The sequence below is a fragment of the Carassius auratus genome, chromosome 10, assembly GCF_003368295.1.
Source record: "Carassius auratus strain Wakin chromosome 10, ASM336829v1, whole genome shotgun sequence".
NCBI classification, from domain to species: Eukaryota; Metazoa; Chordata; class Actinopteri; order Cypriniformes; family Cyprinidae; genus Carassius; species Carassius auratus.
The window spans coordinates 15,925,082-15,952,820 of record NC_039252.1 but is presented as its reverse complement, the minus strand read 5'-3'; the positions used below and the strand labels follow the sequence as shown (position 1 = coordinate 15,952,820).

Here is a 27,739-nt window from a genome sequence, read left to right as displayed (position 1 = left end):
AATACGTGTCTTCTATCCATAAAATATTGCTTTCTCCAGGACCAGTGAAAAAGTTACCTTATCCGTATCTGAATCAGAAGTAAAATATGCACAGATCAAGTACTGTTTACTTGTGGATTATTCTGATGATGTAATTAGCTGTATGCTCTCATTCTGATGGCACCCATTCACTGCAGAGGATCAATTGGTTAGCATGTGATATAATGTTAAATTTCATGTTCTGATGAACGAACAAACTCATCTACATCTTGGATGGCCTTGGGAAGTGACTAAATTTTCAGCAATTTTTCATTTTTGGGTAAACTATTCCACGAAAAAATGTATAACTGTATCTTCCAGTAAAAAAACAAAATGACTTCTCCCTTGTAACATATGCCAGACTTCTCTATTCATTTTTGTTCACTTAAACCATGTAATTTAGATCTGCTTTCATCCAAACAACAAACAATAGAACCAAGTCTCAATTCTATTTTTTTTTTTTACTTAATCTATTTCAGATTTCTCTTACCTGAAATCTGTTTCACTCTGATGTACGTCACAAGATGATTCATGATATGATTTTTGATGCTCCTCTAATAGTAAAAAAAACTGAATTGACAAATGTTTTGAGAAGATTATTCAATTAGGTGGCACATTTGTGTGTGGTTTATCTCTTCTAGCTTTTGTTCTAGCCTATCAGTCTTTTTTTTTCATAACTTTGTGTATTTGTGTCTCAGCACAAAGAAATGTGTTGTTCTGTCTGGCGATTTGCCCCTGTTTAGTGAGCCCCAATGAAAGCATTCATTGTTTTGTTGTGACGGTGTGAAGGAAGGAGGAAAGTGGCCTGTTTTAAAAGAGAGAAAATACTGAGCAGATAAGGACAGAAAAGTAGATGTACATATACAGAAGCAGACCAAGTGTCATACACCTAACTACTTTCCAGGGGAAACCAATGACAGTTAATGCTCACCTGGTGCCAGTGAAATCTGACTAAAATCAAGTATCTTTTTTCTCCATTTTCATATTCCATTGTCATCATTTGTAAAAGTAAAAGCTTCTGTTAAATGTCTTAATTTCTGCTTAATGAGTAACGTATTTCTGATTTTCTGAAAGTTTAACACTTCTTTATTCTAGAATTATGCAACATATACTTTATGTATCTATTTGTAATGTGCATATAAAATCCACTTAGCTGAAAACTCATGATATACATCAATAGATGTGCAAAAAAAGAGAGATGGGTGCGATATGTAATCTCATACACAAATGGAAAAAAAAGAGACAAATGGGGAGAGAGAAATACTTTGAAGAATGGGCTGATTATAAAAGACAGCAAGAGGCATCAAGATGCAGAGATGGGGATACTGGAAGGGAAAGATGGGTCAGATTCATGACGTAGGGCATGTTGATAAAAATGAGTTCTAATGACTGGAATCCTTGTGTCAATAAAACCCTAGAGAAATAAGTGTGACACAGCTTAGCAATAGGAGGGGCTCCAAGCACATAATGTAGAGCATGTACTTATGTCCTACAGGAATTATCTGTGTGTGTGTGTGTGTGTGTGTGTGTGTGTGTGTCGGGGGGGGGGGGTGGATTGTGGGTGGTTGATTGGGAGGGGCAGAATGAGAGAAGGAAAATTGTTAGAGAAAGACATGTTAGATGATAAGAAATGGGGAAAGTGAAGGAAATAGACTTGACTAACAACAATTAATTCAAATCATAGCTTTAATAATTTCAACATTTCAACACCCCTTCAATATATCCTCCCTCTGATAAACGGAAATTCAATACACAGGCTTGGAGTGGTAACATTCCAATCAGATTGATATTTTGAGTGGCTTGTTTGTAAATCTATCCCAGCAGGGATGCCGTAAACAAAGCCAGTTGCTGCCCGTGTTGTCCTTTGTTCCATTTGCAGCAGTGATGCTGATATGAGGAGAACTCGGTCACGAATAGGAGGGATAAATCTGGATGAGTAACTGAAATGTGAGGGATGGGAACACACTGGATGAAAACAGGGAGTGGATAGGGAGAGAGAAAGGAGGAAAGAGGGTAGGATGATGACAGCCCCTGGCTCCGCTCCATTGCTGACGAAAGCTGCTTAGACCCTCAGTTGCCATGGTGACCAGCTGGAGCAGCCAGAGGAGAGGAGCAGAGAGAAAGAGAGGGAGAGGGAGGGCGGAGGCTAAGGAGGGAGGAACAGCAGAGAGAGAAAGAGGGAGCGCTTAAAAAAAGAGGGAAAGAGAGTGGAGACGGAGATAGATGCACATTGCTAGCAAAAACAGTCTACAGAGATATAAAAGGGAAAAGGTAATTTATTTATTTTATTTAGAGTTGTATTTCATTCATCTGAGTGTGAGGTTACAAAGAGAGAGCGTGTGAGCATAGACCGAGACACCGAGACGAAGGTAAAGACACACTGCAGTGGAGCTGGAATATGGATGCACAGTCTGAGAGCTGTGAACCACCACCATGTGACCCTCAGCCTCCAGGTAAAATCAGAAAAGCCTTTAAACTGTTCAGCAAGCGGAAACCTGGGAGCAGTGTCGCTAGCATCTTCTCCATACGTGGGAAAGGAGATGGACCTAAATCACCGCCATCAAGGAGCAAAACCGTGGAAGGATTAAATGAGCCTACTGCCCCAGAAGCAGAGGCAGAGCAGGTGGATCTTGACCAAGAGGATGAAAGTCAACAGGATGATGCTCCAATGGAGGAGTTCACAGGTGAGAACATGAATTCAGGAACTACTCCTACGAGGCAGTCCATCTCTTCTCTCACCTCTGCTAAGTCTCTGAGCTTCCTAAATATGCTTCGCAAAGGCAGACGTGGACTTACGGGAGAAAGGCAAGCTCAGACTGAGTCTCAGAGGCCCGGGCGGCAACGGAAGGGCCTGAAGGGATTGTTTGGTACAGTGCGCTGGCGTGGTAAGGAGAAAGATGATGATGAGGAAGCTGAACCTGGCCCTCCCCTTCTAGCTTCTCGCTCCAACAGTGTTGAGATCATAAAGGAGAGTCTCACGCTGACACCTGGGCCTCCACCTCGCTCTGTGGAGGGGACGGAGGAAAAGCCTACGCCACAGGAGGGCCCAACGTCATCTGAAGTTTCTGCAAAGGTGAGCGGGGCAAGCAAACCTCCAGCAAATGAACGCTTGAGCACACTGCTTGGAGATATCTCATCAATTTTAAGCTTTGATTCACTGACAGCATGTGGAGATATTGTAGCAGATGTAGAGGCAGAATGGGTCAAAGCAAGCAGTCGAATGGAGGGAGCACCTAGCACATTGAAAGTGGATAATTCAGAGAAGACTTCATCTTCTACGACTTCTACCAGATCAAAGCCCAGCCCTTCCCCCACTTCTACTCTCAGCCCAAACATCTCCTCCAAACCTTCCCCTACTTTATCAACCAAACCCACCCCGTCGCCTACCACCACCAAGCCTATTCCCAGCCCTTTGACAAAACATGCAGTTACCTCAACATCCTCTCCGGTGACCAAAATGTCACCGTCTACGCCTACTGGCCCTTTTATCCCTACCCCGACATCCAGCCCTCTCTCCAAACCCACCCCTATGCCATCATTTATGCCTATAACCCAAACTACCCCAACACCTATACAAACACCTCAAGCCACGGCAACTGCAACAGCTACTCCAGTTACCCCAACCCCTACATCGGCCTCCTTTACACATCCTATATCAAGCCCTTCAACCAAATCTACCACTTCCCCAGCTAAACCTGCCCTGTCCCCTCAATCCAGCCCTGAAATCAAGCCTGACGCAATAGCTAGCCCCACAATGATCAAACCTATGCCAAGCTTTACACCCATTCCTCTGTCTATCTCAACACCTCCTTCTGAAACCTCACCCACAATTAGTTTTACCCCTGAACCTGTTGCAATTCCTAAAACTGAACCTGCCCCAACCCCTGTACCTAAACCTACCCAAGCCCCAGCTCCTGCAACAAAACCCACTCCAAGCATTACCCATGAATCCAAACATACTACGTCTACCTCTGCAACCAAATACACCCCTTATCCACCACCTTTTGGTAAACCTACCCCAGCCCCTGCACCAACACCAAGACCAAAACTTGTAACAACATTTGGATTATCGACAAGCCGAAACACTGCTCCTATTGCCAAGCTTGAGACTAAACAACCCACAGGACAAAATTCAAAATCGAATACCCAATCTGGCACAGCATCTGTAAGGAAAACCTCCATCTCTGAGCCATCTGCACCTGTAGCTAAACCCCATGTTCTTATCTCTTCTTTTGTCACCGCAAAATCACCCACAGTTACCTCTGCACCACAAGTTCCAGTCCTGAAGTCTCCGTCTGGTATTACTCCATCATTCATTTCTTCAAAAAGATCAGATGATGATTCCAGGAGAGATTTAAGGGAGGACCTGGTAAGACAAGAAGGAACTGACAATAGAGACTCAGTGTCTACTCAAAGCATCACCAAGGCAGTGAAAAGGGGCCCAGCAGTGAGGCCTGCAACTCTGAGTAAGATCCCTGTTAGTGGGGGAGGCAGACCTAAGCTGCATCATAGAGATTCCCAGCCCAATGGAGATGAGGACCACTCCAATCTACCAACACCAGTACATGAAGAGGAGAGCCCATTCACTCTCTCACGGGAAAGCAGCAGCAAGGAGGCCCTTAGTGATGTCTCCACAGAATCAGGGGCTATCACCCCAAACCAAGAAGACATTTTTGATGGAAAACTTGGTTTCCAGACATCAGCACGTCCTGCAGCTGGTGCCACAAGCTTAACCCGGGAGTCCAAGATCCCAATCAAACATGGATCTACTGCGACCTATCATTCAGTACAGGGGAGGACAGAAACTACACGTTCTAAGATACCGGTGTCCAAAATGCCCGTTCGTCGGACCAGCAATAAGCCTGCACCAACAGCTACAGCTGCCATCACCCGAAAATAATTGAAATACCAATTCTGTCTCTGGCGAAATCCTGGAACATTCCACAGGCAACAGTTTTCTCAAGATTTACTTTTTGATATTCAATCAGGCATCACTGCGCCTGGTTTACACCTTTTTTGCAGCACAAGAACAACTGGATTGTTACCATTATTTGAACTAATTTACACACTGGTGTCAATCACACAATTCTTTTATCAGCTGTGTGTTTTTATTCACATAACTCTTGAACAGACTGATGCTGTGGATTCAACTCTGTGTGCAAACAGGAACAGACAGCACACACACACAGGCCCTGTCTAAGTGATCCCTATGGCAACCAAACATGCAAATTAAATGGCAGGCACTAAAGCACAAGAGCCCTCACCTGGAATCCAAAGCCATGTAGACCTTCTCTGAAGAAACAAGCAATGTATCCATCCGTTATCTCCAGCATCTTAATAGTCTGTAATGGTCTTTTGTGGTAATCAAAAGCCTCAGAGAAGAAACAATCAATACAACACTGAGTCTTGTGGTTTTTTTATCCAGGTCTACAACACCAGAGGAGCCCAGTATCATCACAAAGGTGCTTTTTTCTTATAATCCTACTTGCCACACAGGAATAAAAAAAGTTTTCTTACAGAGCAATGGAGGGATATTCGTAGCATTTGTTACTTGGACTTCTTTTTAAGATGTTTTTGTCTGGTGTCTTTTTCCAGTCTTTTCATTTTCAAGTGAACTTTGTGGATCAATGTTAGTCTTTTTGCAGCTCCCTTGTATTGTATGCAAACAAACAGAATCTCTTACCTGTACAGTTCATGCCAAGACAGGATATTCCACGGTATCTTTTGAATGTATGTAGCAGAACGCATGCCCTACTTTTTCAACCAGATGAGCCATCTCGCTCCCTTTCCTCTCCCCACCAATGTCCTTTTCTCATAGTTTTTTTAAAACACTGTGTTAAGTCACACAGAGCCTGTCAGCTGTAACAAATGTATATAACGTCAATCAAAGAACCATGAGGCATATGGATCTAACTGTGGATTTTATTTTATTTTTTCCTGCCTGCACTGAACATTGTGTGAGACTGCGTTAAAGACGGCTATGGACAGTAGAGGTGATGTTTCACAGGCAGTTGGTGTTATAGGTAAGCTAAGACTTTCATGGATGACAGTGATGTTTATCTTTTTCGTTTTTTGAAGTTGCCATCACATGCACATGTTTAACAGAGGACTATTTTTGTGTGTATGACTGTGTGTATGTGAATGAGTGGTTGTGATTATCTTAATGTCACAATGTTTCCTATTTAATCAATAAAATGTGATAATACATTGAACTGTTGCAGGTTGCTTTATGATATGGGAATGGATTGCATAGGACAGAATTAGGTTGTGAGAGACTGACTATGTCCTCTGTAGTGACATTATGTAAGCGTGTTACTCTTTGGTTCGAGGACAGACAGTAGGAGTGGAACCCTACAGAGCTGTCCACTATTAAGACCCAGCCCCCCCAGCCCCCAGGTTCCTCTACAGTGCCATGCTGTTTTGAAAAACCCACTGACCTGAATAGCAAACCTCATGAATGTCAGCATTCCCTGGTCAGTGAGCTGTAAGCGAAGATGCTATAGAATTCCCGCCACGCAACCATGCAGCTGCTGCATGCAAATGAAACATTTCTAAAGGGCTACGTTGTCCACGAGGAGACACAGATATTTAAATGCGGGAGGATCTAGATCATCATCAACATATATAAAATATAATGAATGCTGAATGAAAGCTAAAATGGAGGAACAGTGGTGCACAGAGAGAGAATGAGACATAGAGGGATTGTGGTACAGATGGAGAGAGAGAACAAGGAAGGGGAGGGTCGGAAAAAAGAAAGCCTTTTCGGTTCCATCACAGCTGTGCTTTTTGATGGTCGTGACCTAGCAAGAAATGCTAAAAGCAGTGCGCAGGGATCTCGTTTTCTAACATTCTTCCATTTTCAGCTACAGCCATTTTAACTCCTAGTATTGTAATCCTGTTAACAGTAACTTATGTTTATAGTGATGAGATTCAGGCATTGATATCCATCACGGGGGGAACAGAGGTAGAGGGGGGTTGCAGTTTTCCCACAAGGAAAAAGAAAAACAAAGGATTGATATTTACAGACAAATCTCCTCACAGAGACACAGCACAAACAAGGCTCTGTTGTCCAAATCAGAGCCCAGGGCAGTGGGATTGTTTAACTGGAAAAACACGAGGACTTCACCACTTCACAGGGTGATTAGTCAAAGAGCAGCCCACTGTTAATGGAAACCATCCTTTGCTTATGGATCTGCCACCCCCTGGAGTCGATGAAAGATGAAAGCCTTACGCACTAACTCGTCTGTTGCATGTGCTGCACCAAACACTGCGATGACATGATGATCGCATAGCCTCAATTACAAAATTTGACGTGAATCATTTAAACAAAAAATGTCAAACACAGCCTGTAGCCTGATCTAGGGGGGCAAATGAATATGATTGAACAGTGCAGGGAGATAAATCATGCCTATTTTGAGCCTTAGTTACACAGTGTTGTCTAAATCTAATGGAATATAATATAGCCAAGCAAGACTTAACCAGAGGCGATCCTCCCCTAAAGCAGATGGCATTAAATGATGGCAGACTAGCTAGCCATATTCACAATTACACGTGCAGACAAACACAACTGTTTAATGCAGCAGATGAGGTCACAACGAATAGGATTAAAAAGTGATCTAATATCATCTGAATGTGCTTTTAGATTATGTGCTTCCAAACATGAGCTTAACACTATAATGGCTTTGTGAGACTTGTTTTGAAACATGAGGTCTGAAAGCAAAGACTTAAAAAGACTTGACAAAGATGTAAACTGTTTCCTGATATTAAATACCCTTGGGCTTATGTTACTTCTGCAGAACAAATGCACCATTATGATCAAAATGGATTGTCATAAACTCTCCTGATAGTTTAAAACAGGTCATGACAACAGAACGCTTGTGTCTTATTCCCTATCGGTGTATATAAACACCCCCGGTGAAAAGATGTTCTCTGTTAGGAGATGTTTGGCTAATTATCCACTGGAAGAAAAAAAAAAATGTTGCTATGGCAACCTCAATAGGTCAGCCAATGGGGGGCCACGAAGAGGAGGGGTGTGGTGAGGAGGCAAGGAGTGCTAAAATGGACTCTCACATTACACATGTAATACGATTTATCTGTCCAAAATGAACATAGCATGTAGTATATGCGACAGATGGACTGTATTGAACATACCGGCTGAAATGAATTAATTGAATCACGCTTGTTTTTGGGTGGATGGGAGGTGAGAGGGTGCGAGCGAAAGGTGTTCATGTTTCAGGGCCTGCATGTCTCATTTTGCAGCCATGTTCTGCAGCTAAGAACAAATATAAACCAACATTAAGCTAAACATTGAAAACCAATAATCAGTCATAATTTTCACAATACAGACAACTGAAAAAATGCATTAGCTTAACTCATACATGATTTTATTATGGTTCACATTTTTAATGATCTCAAAACATGCTTACAATAAGAATATTGCTTTCATTTAAAAAACACTGAATGGTTTTAAGAAAATACTGATAAACGCAAAATATAAAAGATATATTTTAAATATAATGCTTTGCTGTGCTTATCCTGTAGTGTACCGTTTTGTTTACTGAATGAAAGCTGAAAAAGAATAGCTATAAATGGTTTAGTCGCAAAGTGCACTTCAGCATTGATCTACCGGCTGGCAAACTAAAAGTAATTCATTTCACAGCCTAAAGTGTTGGTGAAAATGTGTAAGTGTTTGCCAGAAACGATGGCGTGATTTAAATGAGACTAAGTGAAAACAATGATGAAGGATTTGGTCTTCAAAGATCAGTGGTTCTTAACTGGTATGAAGGCATGGGAAAAGCAATGCAAATTAAATGAAATTACCCTTAAAACAGTACATCATTTGGATGGTAAAACAAAAAAGCTTATGAAAAACACATCCCATATCGTGTTATTGAAGTCAAAATCTGCGTGTCTGAAAATCAGGTTCCTGAAGCAAAAGCACTTGAGAACAGTGTTGGGCAGTAACTAGTTACTAGTAACACATTGCAGTAATAATACTTTTACTAGTAACTATTAGTGTAACTAATTACTAATAAAATTTAAGTAATAATATTACAGTTACCGTCCAAAAAATGGCTAGTTACTAGGGCTGGGCGATATATCTAACGATATGATCATGCGATATGATCATGCGCTGACAAGCTACGCAATATCGTCTTCATTATCGAGAACGCCTCGAATGAAATTGCGTAGCTTGTCAGCGATCTACGGCTCTGTCTATTAAATGCCACTTCAATTATAAGCAGGTGATGGCGACTTTAGCAGTGATCAATGAAGCAGCTTTACTGATTAGATGCGCATGATCATATCGTTAGATATATCGCCCAGCCCTACTAGTTACTAGTTGCAATGGCTAGTTACTTTTGTCACAATCTAATGACTTGAAATGTAAAAATTCAATCAATGCTGTTAATTTGAACAATCATTGTCTTGCGTGTACGCATGTGATGTCACCAATGCAGCAAGCTAGCTTTGTCAGAAGATAGAGAAGCCCACATCATATAGCCATTATTATCATTCTGAAGGGAGTAAGAATAGAAACAAACATTAATGATACATGTAAATTGTGTAGTGGTGCTTTGACTTTGTCTACTGTGAATCTCAAAATGTTTGGTTGGTTCTACCTGCTAATGTTATAATATTTCTTTTGAAAGGAGTTACTAGTAATGAGCAATATAATTTTTTTTGAGTAACTAGCCCAACACTGCTTGAGAACCACTGAACTAGACAACGTTTTGCTCTCAGATAGCACCTGTGTCAATTTTTTTTACATCCTGACATCAATATTCATATAATTATTGTATTATTATTATTATAAATGAACATATACCGATTCTTACATAACAAAAATGACATCAAAAAGTTCAGACATGCATATAGATTTTTTCAGCGATAATAAAACAAAACATTTAACATCTCAAATTTCAACTTAAGGGTCAAATGAAATTGTTGCAGTGAATAAATTCTGTAATCATTTCAATATCATTTAAAGATACAACCCTCTGCTGGTCAACTGCAGTACAACACACAATCAAGAAATCAATGATTCTAATCTAAAATCCTATGAAAATAGCATTTGTGCTAAATCATCAAGAGCCTTGTCTATTAAAGATAGCACCTTAAGTGATTGGTGTCAAGTTACTACATTCATATCATGCTGAAACACAAATTCAGCTCGTCTTTGGTGCTAAATTCTTCCTTCTGGAAAGTTCCTGAGCATCAGGGAGGCACAATTGGTCGATAACACTTATAATAACCACAGTCTGTTCTACAAGTCTTATAGCTAAATATATAGTTATTCTCATCAGATGTAATGTAAGGCACTTGGTAAATGAGGGAATAATACAAAGTGTACAGAGATACAAGGGTCATTTAAAAAAAAATAAAGAAAAGTACTGAACGATACCCTGATGTTTGTTAGAGTCTGTATAGCACTCCAGGAACAGTTTGCTTTTGGTGTTTGGTTAATCTTTGAGGTATATCCAGCTTCATTATAAGTTGGCACATTTGTAAAAATGTGAAGACCAGTGAGTGATTTCATATTTACAGCTGTTCTAAGTCTCACCCCAGAAGTGGAAAAAACAAACCGGGATGAAAAATTCAAGAGTTGGTACGTCTGAAGTCTTAAAGCTGCCTCTGTAAACTCAAGACAGGACGCAGTGGGTAAAGCACCAGTTTTTCCAAACTAGGTCACGGATGTCTGTAAAACGTACAGTCGACACTCCCGTCACCCTCACTACTAATAAAAGAGAATCAAAGAAATGTAACCTCTTCAGTAATGAGGACCCTTTCAGCAGGCCGAGCTGAAGTGTGAAGGTCACTTTGGGCTTCTTAAATGTCACACCAGGAAATGCGTACACCCCTCCGCTCCAGTGACGATAACATCCATCCAGATTCTCATGGCCTCTGGGGAAGGAGCCACCATGTAATAAACCCGGTCATGTGTCTTCACGCTAAACGTCAGAGAGGGGTTTGGGCTCTGACAGAATAAAAGTGTGGATAAACAAGATTAACCGAAGGAAAATACTGATTAACATTTTTCAATCTTTTCGTAAAATCAGTAGAGCTATTTATAGTATGTATGCAGTAGCCTGCAGCCCACCTTGTGTGCGTTCTTTAGGTGGTCGTAATACACTTCCTCTATGGCTTGGAAGTAGATAACACCCTTCATTTTGGTCTCATGTTTATCTGGAGAAAAATAAAACCATCTTTTTATCTTTTAAACGAGCATGTGGTTGAACCTTTATTAAGCTGTATTGTTTATACAGAATAATTTGGTTTGATTTTGTGACGTTTGTGAAGGGCACAGCTCAGTTCTGCCCCCTTGTGGTATAAACTAGTTTCATGGCAAATTTATTTGGAATAGCTTAGTATTAAGACTTCTTTATTTTATAATACAAGTTTACATTTCACTGTTTCATTTAGAGGTATTGCAATAAATAAATGCAACAGACATCGTTGATAAAGCTTGATAGGTTTTACTAAATATTCAGTGTAATTACCAGAATAATATGCTAGCGTCCTTCGATTGCGGTCAAAGACGAACCAGCGCTTCTTCCAGGTTTTGATTTTCCCGCCCATTTTGACTAAGAACCCCCTGCAGGTCTTCTCTGTGATGGCCAGGTGAAAACAAGTTTCAGGATGGTGACCCGCTGCCTCGATGTGACCTCTCAGGTCAAAGTCATCCTTTCTCGCCGGGAGGTATCGTGTCAAAGGACGAGACTAGACACACAAACAGCAAAGATTTAATTAAGTGAGTGTGTCTGTGTAAATACGTGCATGCACATTTGTAAAAAGTGACTAGCTTGTCTAGCTACATTATATGTTAAAAATTTTACATAATAGATCAGAGGCAGAGATGGACTGATTTATCAGCCACACATATTTATAGACGGTTTACTGATCAAATTAAAATAATCGGCCCTGAGGTTTTAACGTGTGATTGATGTTGCTTTTGTTCACTTTTAGATTTTGTAAAGCTGATAATGTTTGTTTTGACAGAATAAGTGTTATTATTATTAAAACTACTAATACTACTATTAAATAATAATTGATTTATTGCATTTTACAGGATATTAAAATTTTTCTGCTAAAAATATAATCTATAAATATCGATTACAAAAAAAAATCTTAACAGTTATAATGCAAAATACAGGTACTTGTCTGTAAAAAATATAAAAAATATTTTTTTTTATATATTATATAATATATATATAAATTCTAAAAATCATCTAACATTGATGACATGGCAAAAAGTTAATTTTGGATCATGGCTCTGTCTCATGACATAAAAAACCAAACAGATTTAGCTGCTTAAAAAAAAAAAACGTTTTTACTTTTATATTACATTTTATAATTAAAATATATCAAAATCTGGTACTAAAAAAGCTTAGAAGTACAAATTTTAGACATTTTTGCAAATTGTTATATTAGAATATCTATTTGCATTTATTATTGTTTCTTGATTGTGGCTGTTTTAAAATACAAAATAAAAATGTTTGTCTAAATCTGTGCATCCATAAATAGTTTAAACTGCATGAAATGCTTTAAGATGAATCTCCCTCTGCTCCTCTTTTTTGTCTCTGTCTCTCTCTGTTCTCCCTCTTTCACTTCCCAGAGCTTCACCTCTCTCTCCACTAGCTTCTGTCGTCGGTTTGTCTCTTCCTGCAGTCTCCTCTCCAATTCCTCCCTCCTTCTCCTCTCATCTTCAAGAGCCTGCCTGCGCAACTCCATCTCTCGCTCCTGCAGAGAAGAAAGAAACGTTCGGTTTTCAAGAATCTGTATATTGGTATCTTGTAAGAAGCGTGCAGATTGAGAGAAACGGATGTACCCTGTGCTCCAGCAGCCTGTTCTTCTCAGCTTGAGCTTCTCTTAGCATGCGCTCCATCTCCTCTATCTTCGCCATATTAGCTGTGCTGGCGCTGTACAGACCACACACACACTTTTGTTAGACAGCGTGTTTTACACTGATGATTTTCAGGTCTTAATAAGATTTCAGAAGTGAATTTCATATAAAAATAATATATAGTCCAATAAAACCAGAGGTTTAAAACCCTCGACCTCATCTGGCAACATGTTCCAGAGCATCTTAAGCTTCAGCTCCTTGGAGCGACCTTGGAATGCAATAAAAATTCCCCAGGCAAGACGTGTGTTTATCTAGGCTACTTAAAGGCAGACTTCCGTCTATACAGCATCTTTATAAACAGTAATAAATACATTTACGCAGTCAATAGAGATACACACACTTCTTACTCACTACACACAATCTGAATGGCAACACTATCATGATTAAGTGTGTGTAAAAAGCTGCTTTTAAAGTGGACGTTAATGTTTACTATGCTTTAAATTATTTTCTTATTCTACAAAAAAATATAATATTTTAGCTTTCCCAGTGAATATCTGTAAAATGGACAAAATAAATGCATAAAAACTAAACGCAAAATAAAAACTCTGAATTGTTAGAACAGACCTGTCCTGATCTGGAACAAAGTCCTGGTCTCACCTTGAGATGTTGTCCGGTGAACAGGCAGAAATGCTGGTCTCTAGGCTTTCGGTACTGTCCACACTCATTGTGTCAAAGTTGTGTCCATTATCCATGTAGTGGAATGGCTCCAGGAAGACGTTGGTCTCTGAAACTGTCCTATTTGACATGTCACTCAATCTCTGCCTCTCGTCATTCAAAAACATCTGGCCTGCTGCATGAACAAAGGGGGGGGGATCATTTCTGAAGGACTGAATACTGTAGAAAAGGCTGCTAAAAACCAGCTGCCCTCACAGGAATAAATTACACTTTATAAATAAATTCAAACAGAAAACAGTTGTATTCAGTTGTAATAATATTAAACAATATTAAGTTTTTTACTGCATTTTTGTTCAAATAAATGCAGCCTTGGGGAACAAAATATTTTAACAATCTTAAATTATACAAAACGTTTCTCTGGTAGTGTGTGTATATATATATATATATATATATATATACATCAGTATATGAGATACATACATATATATATATATATATATATATATATATATATCTCATATACTGATGTTATATATAATATTAATTCAAAGAACACAAAAAGAAAATGTATGTTAATCAAAATACTACAATATATACATAAAATACAAATAAAAGGCAAAAACATTTATACATCACTAAGTGTATTGAAGTGAAGTGTATTATTATTTATATAATACATATTATTTATTTGCATATGTTTAACTTATACAAATATACTTAATAGATTTCAGAGATATGACTTGTCAGTGACGTAAGTTACCCTTGAGCAGGCGGCGGGTGTCCAGGTCACGGGAGGTGACAGACAGAGTGCGGGGGAGTACACTTCCACAGCTAGAGCTTTGAGACAGTGGCATATGGGGCTAGAGGATTAAGAGACTGTTTAAACCTCTCTTCCACTTAACAAAACAATCCATGCCGAAATGTTACATTTCAATAGATTTTTTTAAGATGGTGTCAAATACTTTTCCTATGTGCCGTATCTGTTGTCTGACCTTGGGAGACAGACTGTGATTAAGGGGAGAGTTTAAGGTTCCAGAGCTCTGCCTCTCTCTTTTACGGGACATTCCGCCGTCACTCAGCAGAACTCCGCCCTCTTTACTGCCATTGCTCCGCCTCCTCTCCTCCAGAGTGCGAAAGTGCTGGAGCGTTCAAAGAGACAGGTAAAATAAAAGTCTTTTAATATTGATTGAATATCCTTCTTCGTTACTAACTGAGCTTAAGTTTCTTTCCTCATAGAAATGGTTTGTGTTACCTCCTTCATGGACACAGGGTTGAGAGAAAAGGCTTGACCACCTGTCAGTTCAGAGTACTTCCTTTCCAGAGATGCAAGGTTTTCCCGTTCCTGAAAATAAATTATTAGGAGACCATTCAGAAATGAACAAATTTATCTTTACACATTATGTATGGATATCATGTCATTTACTCTAAAGAAAGGTAATACGAGCACAATGTTCAAGAAAAACATTTCATATTAAGAAGACGTTTATGCAAATTACAAAAATGTACATTTTATACATACTGTGCCATTTTTAGTTCATGTGGAATGTGTCCATAATGATATCTTAAAGGAAATGATTGTAAGTAGTTTATTGAAAGTAGTTAGTTTAATAAATAAATAAATAGTAATTAAATAGAGAAGGCAGAGAAACATACTTTCTTGTTTGTTTGCAACTTCTTGGTTTGATATGTAATGAAATAAATTAATACATTTATTTAGATTAAAATAGGCTTTGCCAGTTGTATGTAATTTGTGTTCAGTGCAGGTATTTTATTTTATGTGCAAAAATATGTACGCTACTGATGTACATATTTTTAAAATTGAAAAAAGTTGATCACTAAAAATTGGTATACAGTTTAAATGTGGACGAAGAGTGCAAATACTTCTCACAGGCACTGTATGTTTATGTATGTATATATTAGACTCATATAAACATTCTGTGTAAACATATTCACCCTTTGGAGCATATAAATGAGGTTGCTCTTCTCCTTCAAAAAGTTCTCCTTTTCCCGCTGTGCCTGCTGGGTAATCTGGGTCGACTGCTTCTTCAGGGTTAGTAGCCGCTCCTTTAATAGATGCAGTTTTTATGTGCAGAAGGAAAAAAATAGGATTCTAAAAAGCTCTTCGTCCACACACAGACACTCCACAATTAAAACCCTCTACACACCTTGCGAGTGACAACAGATCTCTGATATTCTGCAATCTCTCTGAGGAGTTGCTGCGTCTGTGTCTCCTTCTCTTCATCTTGACGGCTCTCTTTTTCCAGCTGCTGAAACTCCAGATCTTCAAAACGCTTCGTTTCTGCTTCCAAAGCTTCCGTGTCCTGTGCAAAAAAGCCAAGAAGACTGAGCACGGGCAATAGATTACATTTTTTACATCATGGTGCAACTCCAAACTAAACTGAACTGAAAAATCAGCGATGACTCACAAGATTGTGCTAAACAGAAAAGAGACAAAAGGTCATATTCTCAGGACACTTTAGTATGTTAAAAGACACAGAGAAGAAAGGCCTACCAACAAGAACACAAGGTATTTCCAGAGCTGTTGCAGAGAGGAAATAAGACATCAGGAAGTGTTTGAGAGAGACAGACAGCAGGAGAGTTGGTGGGCGCAGGTATGAGGGAGACCACGGTAACTGACTGACCCTGGATAGCTGATTCTGGAGCTGCTCCTTCAGTGCTTCAGGACAGGTGTCCAACTGGGTCTTCTGCTCTGAGATCAGCTCAGCTAGCCTCTCTACTTTAACTCTCTCTGCCTCCAACAGGGCTTTGTCCTACCGTACGGATGACGCACACATACAGAGCACACAGTGGTGAGATGGGCACAAATAGGACGGACAAAGAAATAGAGAAAGGGCAAGTTTGGGTTAGAGCAAAGAAAACTGGAAAAATGGTAGGTAGATGCGACGTCAGTGTATGCCTTTAATAACAGAGTACAAGCGTTCTTCTATCTAAATTATCCAGAAATAGATAACTTGAACATTTGAATGTACTCACCTCAGGCCATTCAAGATCTAGAACTGTTTGTTTTTCATCTTAACAGATTTGGAGAAATTTTGCATTTTATAATTTGCTCACCAGTGGATTTACATTTTTTTCACAAATTATGTGATGCTACATTTCTCCAAATCTGTTCAGATGAAGAAACAAACTCATGGACATCCTAAAGTAAAGCTTTTATTTTAGGGTGAACTATTAAGTGCAAACTTGCTCATAAATCATGATTTCTCATGATTTTGAGACCCTCTTGTTTGCCTTTTTGGAGAAAATAATCTTTGTCCTGCAGCTCTGATATACTATACTGAATCATTTCAAGCTGTGATTCAAAACATCGTTTCAAACATGATGTTTACCTGAGTTTGATTTTTTTTAGCATTTTTCTCCATGTTGGCCATTTTTTCGTTGAGCTGCTCCAGCATTTCTTTATCGCTCTGCAGCTGAGCCACTTCTGCCTCCTGCTCCCCGTCTAAAAGAGCTCTCTCCACCTCCATCTAATGACAGATTGAAACGTTTATTGACTTTAGCTTCACTGCACAACTAAAACTAAAAGCGGTTAAAAAATATGTTTTGGTAATTGAAAGAGAGTTGAAAAAATAATTAAAATAAAATAAAAAATAACTTGAAAAAAAATTGTTTAGACGTGTCTTTGGCAATTAATTTTAAGTTTAAGATGAAGTACTAAAATGACTGAAACTGAATAGCTATATAGAAAAAAATGACAAAAAAACACAACTACTTAAATTCAAATAAAAACCGACAATATAAAAATAAAAGCTTATTCAAAACATAAAAAGTCTATAGTAGTACATAATTTAAGAAAAAATACACAATTAAAAAAAAAAAATAGGTCAATTGAGTTTTACCATTTTTAATGCAACTACACAAACTAACTGGGGACTATTTTCAGGCGCTGTGTAACATCACTCGGCATCCGTGGTACGGCAGCAAAGTATACCGGAATGAGAGTATAGTTCCTAGGCATATCGGCCTAGAAAATCACAACTTTTCATTTTCCATCAGTCTTAGTACACGATGTAACTACAGAAGAGTCAAGTTTTAAATAGGAAAAATATAAAAACTCTTTGGTCTTTATTGAGTGAGATGCTCTATGCTAAGCTAAGCTAAAACTGCTACCGCCAGACCCAGAGACCGGCTGAATGGATTTGAAAACAGTAAAACTCAACTGTTTAACTCTAGAGGAGTTGGAAAATAGTGAAATGTTCCTTTAATACTAAAATAACACTGTAGAATAAAAGTATACAAGTCTAGCGAGTCCATCTGTAAGAGTTATTTACTGGCAGACATGAAGAATTTTACATTAATGCATTTCTCAGATGCTTTTAATTGAAACAGCTTGTGATTTCTGGGAATCGGGCCCATGATCTTGGCATTGCTAGCGCCACGCACTACTGTTGGAGCTTCAGGAATGATTACTAGACTTAAAAACACATACAACTTCTCATTTAAAGCACACACACACACACCTCTCTGATAGACTCATCCATCTGTGTGTCTAGATCTCTGATCTTCTGTTCAAGTTCCTCGATGTTGTTAAGCACCTGAATCCTCTCCTCTTCAATACGTGTCACTTCCTGTCTCAGCTGCATGTCTTCAGACACCTGCTAAAAAGAAAATGATTTTATTTGTTCAAACCATAGTTTAGCTGAACTCCTGCATCATTCATTAGTCTAATATAATCACGTCACCTCTCCTTGACTAATTTAACAGTCACAAACATATAATCACAAATACATGAGGATGTAATGTAGAGAAGATGGATTACATTCACAAATGCAGTCACTAAGACGTGACATAAGACTGAACTCTAAAATGAATATCCAGCTCCTCATGACAGCTCCTTATGGATATAAAACTTGGCCGGTTCTGAGGCCACGAGGTTTCCAGTGACAGCATAGAGGAATGTAGCTGAGCAACAGATGCCAGACTACAGAGCTGCCACTGTCAATGGAGATAACGGCTTATGTCTAATCTCCATGCATTTGACATTTACCAAAAATATCCAGCAGCGGATGGGCCTGTGCATATGTTTAAATGCAAACTGTCACCAACAATATCAAAATGAGTGTCACATCAGAGTTTAATAAAAAAAAAAATGAGAGGTCGAAATGAGAGGATAAGCGTAGGAGAAACCATATGCAGATCTGCATTCTTTCCTTGCATTTCTGTGTTTCTTTCCAATAATTACTGTCATATGTGTCTCGAGCACACATATGAATAGCAAATCCACTGGGAATAGAGTCATTTCCTGTTCCTCTCCTATTGCAGGAGAAGCAATAACTGCCTTTTCCTCCTGAGCAGGTCTGTTAAACTCAAACATACCATTATGTCATTATAAGTATCCCTTGGAAAAACACTTCTTCCACAGAGTCCACCATCCCCTCGTAAGCTGGAGTTGACATCTTATGCGCTTTAAACACAGGCAGAATCTGTTTTAAAACTTGTTTTGGTGTCGCTGCAAAGAGTGCGAGGTCAGCGTTTTTAAAAGGTCAAAGTTCACTCTGTAGTGCTGTTTAGAATCAGACTATATCAGTTAGGTATAAAGACTCCACAGCATTCCCAGACTGTTTTGCATACTTTTGATCCCTTAGGAGTACATACTTTCCACTGCATCATTAATTCAATATGACATATCGAGTACATAACTGGAGACTGCTTTAGATTTGAATACATATATATAGTAAGAACATATGTCTATAACTATGTAATTTGTAGCTGAAATAAATAGTAGTGTGAATCTTATTGTAAAATGAGCATTAACTAACTGTACAACAAATACTAAGATAAATGCAATTTATATATTGTTTTTTTTACATTAATGAGAATTATGGCAAATCATGCTTTTTAATTTTAATTTTTTTTTTGTATTAGATCATTTGTATTTTTAATTATTTCAGCATACATTAAATTTGTATAACATATACTTCAAATTATGGGAAATACTTTATACAAATAATATATAAAATCAATAACATATAATTTATTTATTTTACATTAAAGTAATAAGAATGTAATAATGAGAATAATATACATTATTATAATAAAAAATAATAATACAACAATGGGATGAAATACAGTGTGACCTGGACATGCTCTTGGGAAGGTTTTGTGTAAGATATTAAACCAGAAATTGACTTTCACTGTTTCTATCAGTAAAGGCCCGCTCACAACAAGTACGATAACTATAACAATAATAGTAAGGATATAGTTTTAAAAATTGATCTTAGCTTAAAAGAACAGCAGAATCCACACTACAGAGGAACAATAATTTTGTAATTACTTTTAAAATCACTTTTCCAGCATTTGAATGATAGTTGTCTCACAGTGTCTCACCTTGTTGCGGAGGTGTGGAGAGGGTGAGGGTACTGAGCTCCGCAGGCTGGTGGTGGGTGACTGGGGCCTGGTCTCCCTGTGTCCGCTGAGTCTGCGCTGTCTCTGGGTCAGGATCTCTCCACGAGCCTTACCCAGAAACCCGCTGTCCGGAGACACTGCTGCAGAGTCTGAGAACACTGATTCATCATCAGACACCTGTAGCTTCTCCAGCTCTCGGTTGATCTTCTGTAGGTCCGATACAGCTGAGACACCCGAGTTGGTCTCCATCCGGCACAGTTCAGACCGGCCCAGCTCCGAGCACAGGCACAGGATCGTCTCGAGACGCTGACGTTCCTAGAGGGGAATTAAAAAATGTTTATCATTGATCACTGACAGATAAAAAAAAAACATGATGCAAAATGAATATTTAAGATTCTGTTTATGTGTTTTGTAATCTGATTTAATGCAAAATAGAAGCATTTTCACCTACTCTCATACTTTAGACAGCATTGTATATAATACATAATATTATAAACAAAACTGGCTGGCTCAATAGTTTGGAGTAAATCTTTAAAAATATTAGATTTTACATAAAACACATTGATCAGATTTTTATCTCTTTAGCAGTGCATTGTAGGATTTGGCCCTGTGGAACTGAACTTATTTAGTTGCACACAAACAAACTGCACACACCCACTGTGGTCAGATCAGATGGTTTGACTACAGATGCACCGCTTTAGCTCGGTTATCATGTGACCATCTAGAGCAAAAACTAATTTAGAGTGTGTTTACCAGCTGGTTCATACACATGTAAGGTTTTGGTTTAGCTGTGAATAAAAATTTGTTAAGTGTGTAGCGCATGAAGGAAATGTGAACAAGCCAGTGAACCGCACTTATAATGCTCTGAGCCAAGAAAACGGCACAGATCAAAGCATCTAAGACACTTTCATGTCTCACCACTGTCTCAAAGGAAGTAAACGGAGACCCAAAGAGCTGAATTCATGCCTTGGAATTATAAGGAATTAAAGTCAAAACAATATTTCATAATACTAACAAAGTTACCTCCCTTAATCATTGCTTTCTTTGAACTTCTGAATTTATAGAGCTGTAGGTAAAAAAGTAAGCTATAAAGTCACTCTAAATACAAAACGATAAATAAATAGTCCTCTTACCAATCTTTCCACTTCCTGTTCTCGTAGTCTCTCATCTCTTTGTCTCTGATGATAATCTCGGAGTTCTTCTTTTCCACTGAGAGAACTGATACTGCCCCTCCTTGGCCCCATGCCGGGCCCCAGGCCTCCTTTACCAAACGACAGCCGCCTTTCTCCTACTCCTAGATCCAAACATGGGGCAGAACCTACGGAACAGAGGCTGGCCCGGCGAGAACTGCTAGTCATGTTGGCTGTCACGGTCACATCTGGAGGCTTCTCCAAGTATTGAAGGCTGCGGCGTGGTTTGGTGGTACGTCGGGGTGGCAAAGAAAGCACCGGGGCATCTCCTCGATACAACCTGGGCAGAGAGAGACTGTGTCCTCCCAGGCCATTCAGAGAGCCAGTGGAGTATTTCCTTTGGCGGATCGATGGGTCAACGGTGGACTCCCCATCCCTTGCTATCAGCCTGCGCCCCAAGCGAGGACTGGAGGGCATGCTGGCTGCCCCGCTTGGACCTCGGCGAGATGAAAGATGAGCATCGGTCACGTAAGACGAAGAAGAGCCGTTCCACATTGAGAGAAGCGAGTTGGCAGTGTTAGGATTTCGCCCTTCCGAAGGGAGGCAAAGCAACAAGTTGTCCTGCGATTGGTGTCGGGCACGAGTGTGGCTTGGGACTGGACTTATGGGCCGCTCCGAGTGATGAGGTGATGGTGGCATGCTTAAGCTGCTGGAGGGTGTATAAGGAGAAGGGACTCGTATAGAAAGGGGTGGACGGTCCTGTAGATAGGATGATGCCGACTGGGGACTGGGAGGTGGGGACAAAGTGAGGTAACCACGGTCTGCAGTAGCCTTTAAGCTGGCCTCCAGAGCGGACTTCCTGCGCTGCAAGCTCTCCATCAACTCCTGAAGCTCCGCCTTGGAGCGTGTGCCACGAATGCTGGATCCAACCAATGTACTGCCATTTGAATGAAACTTTGTTGCATCTGTTTGGGGAAAAAAGTTCATTTATGTAATTCACTTATGCACATTCAAATTAGGGTCGAACTAAATTTGACTCATGCCAGATTTCATTTGTTGTTGTGTATCTTGTGACCTCTCAAATCTTTCGAAATCTGCTCAGTGATTCCATGACCAATGAGATTGGAGAGCTGGTTTTGAACAAATATTTATTTAAATTTGAGTCTTGGAGTTGGCAAACAACTTGGAATCTCAGAACACCACAGAATTTTTGATTTCTCATGATATGACCCATTTGAGGTTTAAAATCCAAGGTCTTTAGCAATAAATTCATCTGATATCTAAAGGTGGAAAGGTAATGCATGAAGGAAGTTCCTTCTAAGCCAAATTAAACATCTGGAGGCGAGCAAATTTTAATTGAGACCGAAATTTCCTTGGGGAAATGACAGAGCAGTTATGCATTCAACCTGAACTAATCAAGAGCTGAAACATATCAAAAAATCAAACCCCTCGATTGCGATCTTCTTGTACTAATACAAAAGCTCAGTGTTTGCACATGTTACCATAGACACGTGCACAAGCAGAAATACAAAATTTCACAAAATAAACAGACATGTGAAAAAAAAATCTGACATGTGCGCCAGCTAATTCTTTGGTTCTGCTTAAGTTCAAGGGTCACATGTGCTCAGCTGACTACACAACTAAAAAAGCTTTCTCATACAAATCTCAGCCCACACAAATATGGATGCTTTGGGTTTTAAAAGAAAAAGCGTCTTCTAAAATTGGAAGAACCAAAGCCAGAATGGGTTTGTACTTTCTGGCACTGGAGCAGAGGAAAGGGACCGAGTCAGAACTCCTCTGCAACCAGAGTGTGATTTGTGGGAACAGTGTTGGTCTCCATCAGGGAACACACACACACATACGTGCGGACCACCTGTACTCCATAATGTTTATCTACGTTTTGGGCTGTAAATCATTTTAGCTAAGTGGCTGACCTGGAGCCATATGGATGGGATTTTACCTTGTCATTTATTTACAAGGTAGCATAGTCATTTGTACAGCTGCGGCTGCATGGTGGTAAGATGACTGTTTGTATTAACTCAAGGTCTCGCAGCCAACAAAAAAGCCCACAGAGAAAGAGAGAGAAAGAGAAAAAAGAAACGAAGAATAGTAGAGGTGGCACTTTCCATGAATGCATTACACTTTGGATCCCATGACTTTAAAACATTAGCGGGCACAAATCCCATGCTTTTGTTGTGAGAGTCATCACATAAACCATTATGTAACAAAATTAAGCTAGCATAAGATACAACTAACAACTGAAATGTCGGCACCCCCTCCCCCTCCAATTTTGGTTGTGGCCTGTCTCACCTGACTGTATCTAAAAATGTAAACTATATGGAAAATCTTGACAATTTGTTGACTAGACAATTCATGCATTGAACTCCTTTCACTGACATTAAAAAACCTAACTTTTTAAGAGCTTTATGCCCCCTTTTGTACCCAATTCATGGAAAATTACAGGTAATGTTTAAAGGACAGAAGAAAACACCACTGATTGAGACTGATGAGCATATTTACATGTTTAACAAACAAGCAAACAAAGACAGAATACCACAGAAGAGCAGAACAGATGGCACTGAATTGCACTCTTCCTGTGTATAAAACAGTCTGCGGCATGATAATGGAGGGGACCAATTAGGCTGCGAGCAATTCACTCTGTTTATGAAAATACAGCCGAATGGATCCAAAATCAAGAGCTGAACAGGGGGTAGGTAAAGAAAGACGTCACTCACCCGTGCTGACGGACAGTGTGGGTCCTGCAGTCTTTTCCGGCAGCATGTTCTTCATGTGATTAGCCTCTTCTGGGTAGTTGAAATGGAAAAAAGATTTACCCAAACAAAGAGTGCACCCTGAGGAGAACCACATCACACACACATAGTCATTATAACATAGAAACATTGTGCTCAAGTCCAAGGCACTGGTGAGGAAATGAAGCAGTAATAAATCATTACCTAAGATATTCAAGCCCACAAGTATGACACACATTCACTAGTAGCATTAAAGTTATGACCAAATAAAGTAACGTAAAATGACAAAGAGCTTTGGTATTTTGAAGATAAAACCCTTTTTCCTGTACATGTCTTGAAATGAATTCATCTCAATAAGACAAAGAAAGAGAAGGACGGCCTCTTGATTAAGTGAAAAAACAGATCCAGAAAGAGCTCAGATTTCAGATACAGTTTGAAGTTTCTTCTGAAGCAAAGTCCAGAGAGTCTTTCAGGGGACTTAAATCCAAAAGACTGATTTTCCCCTTAAGTCTGGGGCACATCCTCTCTCTCCCTTTCTGTTTCTTTTCTTTCCCCTCTCTCTTCTGTTTTTTACAACTGATTTTACTTCCAGAAGTGAGCTTAAAGGAATAGTTTCAATTAGGCCATCCACGATGTACAGGAGTTTGTTTCTTCATCAGAACAGATTTAGCATTACGTCACTTGCTCACCAATGGATCCTCTACAGTGAATGGGTGCCGTCAGAATGAGAGTCCAAACAGCTGGTAAATCATCACAATCGCTCACAAGTAATTCACACAACTCCAGTCCATCATCTAAGATCTTGTGAAGCGAACATCTGCATGTTTGAAAGAAACAAATGCATTATTAAAGAGTTTCTAGCTTTTAATCGTTACTTCAAAATATGAGTCCTCTATCCTGCTTTCTGAATCAGTAGAAATATGCAAAGATCAAGCACCATTTAAAAGCCAAAATAGAATATGTCAGTGGATTTTAATGCGAGAGGATTATGGATGAACGTTTTTACTGGAGGAAGCGCTATTATTGATTATTGGCATATTGATTATTATTGATTGATTATAGCCAGAAGCAATGGTTTAAAGTTGCACCTTATGATCGATTTGTTTCATACAAACATAGAGCTTTTTGCACCACAAGTGACTGGTGTGGATTACTTAGGGAATATTATTTGGCGTCCATTCTGACGGCACCCATTCACTGCAGTTGATCCCTTTGTGAGCAAGTCGTCTAATGCATAATTTCTCCAAATCTGTTCCAATGAGGAAACAAACACATCTACATCTTGAATGGCCTGAAGGTGAGTAAAGTTTCAGCACGTCTTCATTTTTACACAACTGTTCTTTTTATCTGACAAAACTTCCTTATGGTGATGTCACCAACACCAACTTTTTTTTTTAAGTGGTTAAATGCAAATTAGTTTTAGGGTTTGTTTCTTTTAATAATGAGTAGCCCTATATATAACCAAAAAAAAGTATTTGGTATGTGAAAGACAAGAAAAATAGAAAGTTTGGGAGGTTTTTAGGAAATATCTAAATCATTCCATAACAAAACTACTCCAAAAAAATGCTCTCTCAACATACAATACACTAAATGTAAAATAATATATTTGTAAAAGACATGCTGTAAGCACACCGGCTTTTCCTGAAACTCACTGTAAACACTCAAACTCCCATCAGACTCTACTGAGCAGCTTGCGGCTGCCTATGAGGAGTCTGCGCAGGAAGTGGGGGATCATTTTACGCTGTCGGCAACACAATCCTTCACCGTGAGTTCACCATCATCAGCCACCTGAGAAAGCTTTGGCTTTCCTCTAAACCAACAGAGACCGAGGGTCGATTGTCTCACCCAGACAGAAGCAGAGCGCGGGGAATTTTCCCCATCTTGCTCCATTTTTTAACAATTGTGTGAACTGTGAATATGCATGGCAGTTGTTTCATTGTTATCGAAACAATGCTGTGGAATGAGGTGACGAGGTACAATAGCTGAGATGTTACAATATGTGATTATTAGGCTCTCTAGAATGTGCCAAATTCTCGAGTCTGTTGTGACGTCTCTCTCACACTCTCTCCATCAGCGGCTGACACTAACGCTCAAACATATGGAAACCCTCCCTTCCCTCTCGGCCTAACGCACATCATTTGATCAGCACAGCCTTGGACTGGAGGAGTGTACAATTATATACTATATGTCTCCATAACAGGATCATGTGTAGTGTAATCACTGCTCTCTGAAGTTTAAAAGCTTGCTTTAGTTTACGGTTTTGGGAAAAGACTGCGAGCGAGTTTTACTAAACTCTGGATTTCCAGCTCTGAGTTGGGCCTGTACAAACCACGTCATTTCTCTGTCTAATGATTTGCAGCACTTCTCATACTTTCAGCACAAAGCCCCTGCCAAAAATATAAAGCCTGTTTAAACAGAACCAAAAGTACATGCCAAAAGATTTTAATTTTTTTCAGCTATCTGCAGAACTCTATAAAAACTGCAAAAGTTAAATTCTCTGCCAAAAGAACCTCTTCTTTCCTTCAACAGACCTTAAAAATTACAATTGTAACCATAGTTTCCATCATATGCTGTAAGGCCTTGTTCCTATAGTTTAATAATTACAGTCCCGCCACAGACATTGAGGAGGACATGTCCTCCACTCTTATTATGATATTCGTCAGTATGCTTTTTCATATATTTCATTACATTCTTATGTGAATCCATAATAGAATAATAGGTGATATCATTCAAATATTGTAAGAAGCCTTAAGAATCTTTTTGTTTCTTTGTTTTTAATGGTTAACACTAAATTACCAGTTTTCACTTCAGTAACTATTGTGTTTTGGTACAAAGTAGATTTTTGTAAACTAATAAAATATGTTGTACATTAATAAAAAGTATTTTAAAAACACATAAGAAATAAATATATAGAATGATTACATGATTTATTCAATGAATATAAAACACTAAAAACATGAACATAAATGAAAACAGAAATATAAAATATCTAAATATCAAAAAGGACATATGAAATGCTAGATACTCAAGTAAATGAAAAGAAAGTTTATTAAAACATAAACAACTAAAATAAATGAATAATGTTTAAAGATGTTAATATGTAAATTATTCATATAACATCAATAAATAAAATATTTTGGCAAGGTTTTTGTGAATATAAATACATTTTAATTTCTAACTCGCCAAAATAACTATATGGATTTACATGAAACTCGCATTTGAACATGTTGGGAGGACAGCACTATGATAACAGTTACTGCACTCACCAATAATCGCTTTAATATACCGGGATTAAGAGGGTTAAATATCAACAATCTGTTCGCGTGTGCTGCAGAGCAAACAACCGCGCGCGCTGCTCTGTTTAAACAGTACTGAATGGCGTCACGTCGTGTTTGTCAGTCTAAAGTTCTATAAACATGCCTTTAAACTACTTAACTACAGAACATAAACAAAAAAAACAGCTCAATAACCTCTCTACGTCAGTCCCTGCCCGGCTAACTGGAGCACAAATTAACTTCCCACCAACAAACCTCAAACTGAAACTATGCAAACTAACTCGTATCAACGCCGCTCTTCAGAAAACTCTAAATGCAGCTGAAGAAATACAAACTAACCTTTATTTAGTGTCCCATTGATGAAGTTTCAGGAGGAGGAGGATGCGTGCTCGGTCCTCAGAGTTCAGCATGACAAAGAGGACAGACGCGATGCTGAGCGCTGTCCGCGGACACGCCCCCTCTCACGGGGACGCGCTTAAGTGGAACTCTAGATTACTGCTGATCACAGAGTGACTCACAGATTTCAAAACAAATTCTGATAGTGGTATTGTCATGGGAAACTTACATGCATTTAACATTTCTGACTGGCAGAGATTGTAAGACCCTGCAAGGCCGGGTGAACACACATCCTCTATTTAAACAATTCTCGGTTTCCTTACTGTACTGTATGACACATATCTT

General features: G+C 39.1%; 2 protein-coding genes across 9 annotated transcripts; one reads left to right on the top strand and one right to left on the bottom strand.

The window, feature by feature from the left end:
* Positions 1 to 1,654: 1,654 nt before the first annotated feature.
* Positions 1,655 to 5,580, top strand: LOC113110063 (APC membrane recruitment protein 2-like). Its single transcript, XM_026274069.1, has one exon. It carries the CDS (start codon positions 2,417 to 2,419, stop codon positions 4,916 to 4,918), a length of 2,502 nt encoding a protein of 833 aa, XP_026129854.1. The 5' UTR covers positions 1,655 to 2,416; the 3' UTR covers positions 4,919 to 5,580.
* Positions 5,581 to 9,926: 4,346 nt separating this feature from the next.
* On the bottom strand, positions 9,927 to 27,500 carry LOC113110061 (pleckstrin homology-like domain family B member 2). Of its 8 annotated transcripts, XM_026274062.1 has the most exons (19): positions 27,398 to 27,486; positions 24,473 to 24,600; positions 23,769 to 23,885; positions 21,037 to 21,998; positions 19,886 to 20,218; positions 18,019 to 18,156; positions 16,888 to 17,025; positions 16,180 to 16,308; positions 15,703 to 15,858; positions 15,491 to 15,601; positions 14,790 to 14,879; positions 14,500 to 14,676; positions 14,298 to 14,397; positions 13,520 to 13,712; positions 12,848 to 12,938; positions 12,643 to 12,759; positions 11,520 to 11,739; positions 11,120 to 11,205; positions 9,927 to 10,996 (listed from the first exon to the last, which is right to left on the bottom strand). In XM_026274062.1, exons 3-19 carry the CDS (start codon positions 23,821 to 23,823, stop codon positions 10,856 to 10,858), a joined length of 3,237 nt encoding a protein of 1,078 aa, XP_026129847.1. In that variant the 5' UTR covers positions 23,824 to 23,885; positions 24,473 to 24,600; positions 27,398 to 27,486; the 3' UTR covers positions 9,927 to 10,855. The 8 variants fall into 8 exon arrangements, with proteins under 8 accessions (XP_026129847.1, XP_026129846.1, XP_026129849.1 ...); XM_026274061.1 differs by lacking the exon at positions 24,473 to 24,600 and having other exon boundaries at positions 27,398 to 27,500; XM_026274064.1 differs by lacking the exon at positions 24,473 to 24,600 and having other exon boundaries at positions 13,520 to 13,709; positions 27,398 to 27,500.
* Between the last annotated feature and the right edge of the window lie 239 nt (positions 27,501 to 27,739).